The sequence below is a fragment of the Ceratina calcarata genome, unplaced genomic scaffold, assembly GCF_001652005.2.
Source record: "Ceratina calcarata isolate Rehan_Ccalc_2016 unplaced genomic scaffold, ASM165200v1 scaffold3143, whole genome shotgun sequence".
Taxonomy (NCBI): Eukaryota; Metazoa; Arthropoda; class Insecta; order Hymenoptera; family Apidae; genus Ceratina; species Ceratina calcarata.
Window position 1 is genome coordinate 1,701 of NW_017154029.1, and position 2,054 is coordinate 3,754.

The 2,054-nt window shown below is 31.5% G+C and overlaps 1 protein-coding gene across 1 annotated transcript; it reads right to left on the reverse strand.

Annotated features, from left to right (window-relative positions):
- Nucleotides 1-6: 6 nt before the first annotated feature.
- On the reverse strand, nt 7-2,048 carry LOC108624552 (cyclin-dependent kinase 10-like). The gene is made up of 6 exons (XM_018023946.2): nt 1,912-2,048; nt 1,480-1,634; nt 793-1,393; nt 421-717; nt 209-342; nt 7-148 (listed from the first exon to the last, which is right to left on the reverse strand). Exons 1-6 carry the CDS (start codon nt 1,919-1,921, stop codon nt 113-115), a joined length of 1,233 nt encoding a protein of 410 aa, XP_017879435.1. The 5' UTR covers nt 1,922-2,048; the 3' UTR covers nt 7-112.
- Between the last annotated feature and the right edge of the window lie 6 nt (nt 2,049-2,054).

Here is a 2,054-nt window from a genome sequence, read left to right on the forward strand (position 1 = left end):
GTTGTGAATGAATTCAGAAGTCGTGAATGAAGTGTACAGATTCCAATGAAATATATATAAATCAGAAACGAAGCTTAGATTACATTTGAAAAATTATAGATACAATCTTAATTCATTCAACTCGTCTTTTCTTGACTAGAGAACCAAGCTGTAAAAAAAATTGACTTCATTTTTAAAAATCTTTTAATTAAACGCACAAAGGACTTACAAGATCTGAAATTGCAGGTAAATTATTAGTTTGGTCTGTGACAGTTGTTTCTGGTTCCCTAGTTTCCTTTGGAGGGGCAGCCTTCTTCATGTTTCTATGTTGAGGAAAGGTGGGCATAAGCTTGGGATCACATGCTATAAGAAAAATTAAATGTAAATTTATAATTAATAATTTTCAATATACAATAATACAAATATTATGCTGATTCTTACGCAAAGGTGCCTCTTTGAAATAGGTGCTTTGTAAACATTCGTCTGCAGTAGCTCTTTTCTTTGGATCGTACATAAATAAGAAATTTAATAATCTTAAACCAGCAGCGCTTAACCATGGAAATCTTTGTTTTAAATTATTATATGGCTGCTGTTTTAACGTAAAGTTTTGTAAAGCGGGAAGTGTATTAAACTCGGGCCAAATTGCTTCGCTAGGTGTACCTAATAAATCAACAATTAATTCTAACTGCTGAATTTCTGACCGCCCGGGTAATAATGGTCGATGCCCAAGCAGTTCTCCTGAAAAAAACAGATTTCAATGGTTCTATTAAGTCCAATAAGAAGAATAGAACAGAAAGAGAAAATAAAACCTACCTAAAATGCAACCTGCAGCCCACATATCAACAGAAGTTGTCTGTGTTTTAGCTTGCAATAACAATTCTGGTGCTCTGTACCACAATGTTACTACTCTAGGTGTCATTGGTTTCAAAGGTAAGCCAAACCATCTAGCTAATCCAAAATCAGCAATTTTTACACAACCTTTATCTGTCATTAGGAGATTAGATACTTTCAAATCTCTATGTACAATGAAATTGTGGTGTAAATAACGTAAACCCTTTAACACTTGTAAAACAATACATTTGACTTGACTTTCTGAGAATGGAGTTTGCATATTATCTAATAAACTTGCTAAGTCCTGTTCACAATATTCCATAGCAAGGAATATACTCTCTAAACTTCTGCCGACTACTACTTCCCTTAAATGTACAATATTCTCATGACGGCATGACAGTAGAACAGATATTTCTCTTAGGCCACTGACTGGAAGACCATCTTTCTCGTGTTCCATTCGTACTTTTTTCAATGCTACCACTTTATCATTTTTAGTGTCTCTTGCTCGGTAAACAATACCGTAAGTACCTTCACCGATACGATTTAGTTTTTCAAACTCAGATACAAATCTACATTTGCCTAGCTATGAAAATATACAATATTAATGTTAGTCACATGTATTGATGCATATGATTAGAATAATCATAGAAATTATCATAAAATCATTACAATGTCTTGTTCTGGTATTTCCATTGGTTTGCCAGTTAAAAATGACGTTAATACGCCTCTTCTAGTTATTGGTGCTGATGGATCAGGACCTGATTCAGATATAGCTTTTTTGTCACTATCATTGTTCTCCACTGATTTCTTTTCCAAAGTTTCATCTGTAAAATTTGTATAACTTACTGTCAATAAATTATTTTATATTTGAATACATTTATGTATTACAAAACATAATTATAAATTTCTAGATTTACTATAGTAAACAAAAAATTTATATATCGATACTATTGGAGATTTGATAAAGGTTGGAGAACCTTGAGTAACTTTTATTTATATTACAAGTATCATAATTTCAAATAACGCGTAATAAACAAAAGGACAATGATTTAACCTAGTTAAGAATATTTGCGTTATGATTATAATGAAATTGAATTATACCTTTCGTCATTATGGTTGATTATATTCACAGAAATGTTTTCGTAACTATATTTATTCTTTCTTTTAGTATTCGTATCTTAAAATACTAAATTTATGTAGTACTCATATAAGCCTCGTAAGGTACATGTATACGTATCTGCATG

Bases quoted from the DNA above. Each gene is read 5' to 3' on its own strand.
- LOC108624552 (XM_018023946.2), bottom strand. The intron at 718-792 runs GTAGGTTTTATT...TGTTTTTTTCAG, and splicing joins GGCTGCAGGTTGCATTTTAG to GAGAACTGCTTGGGCATCGA. The intron at 149-208 runs GTAAGTCCTTTG...TTTTTTTTACAG, and splicing joins TACCTGCAATTTCAGATCTT to CTTGGTTCTCTAGTCAAGAA.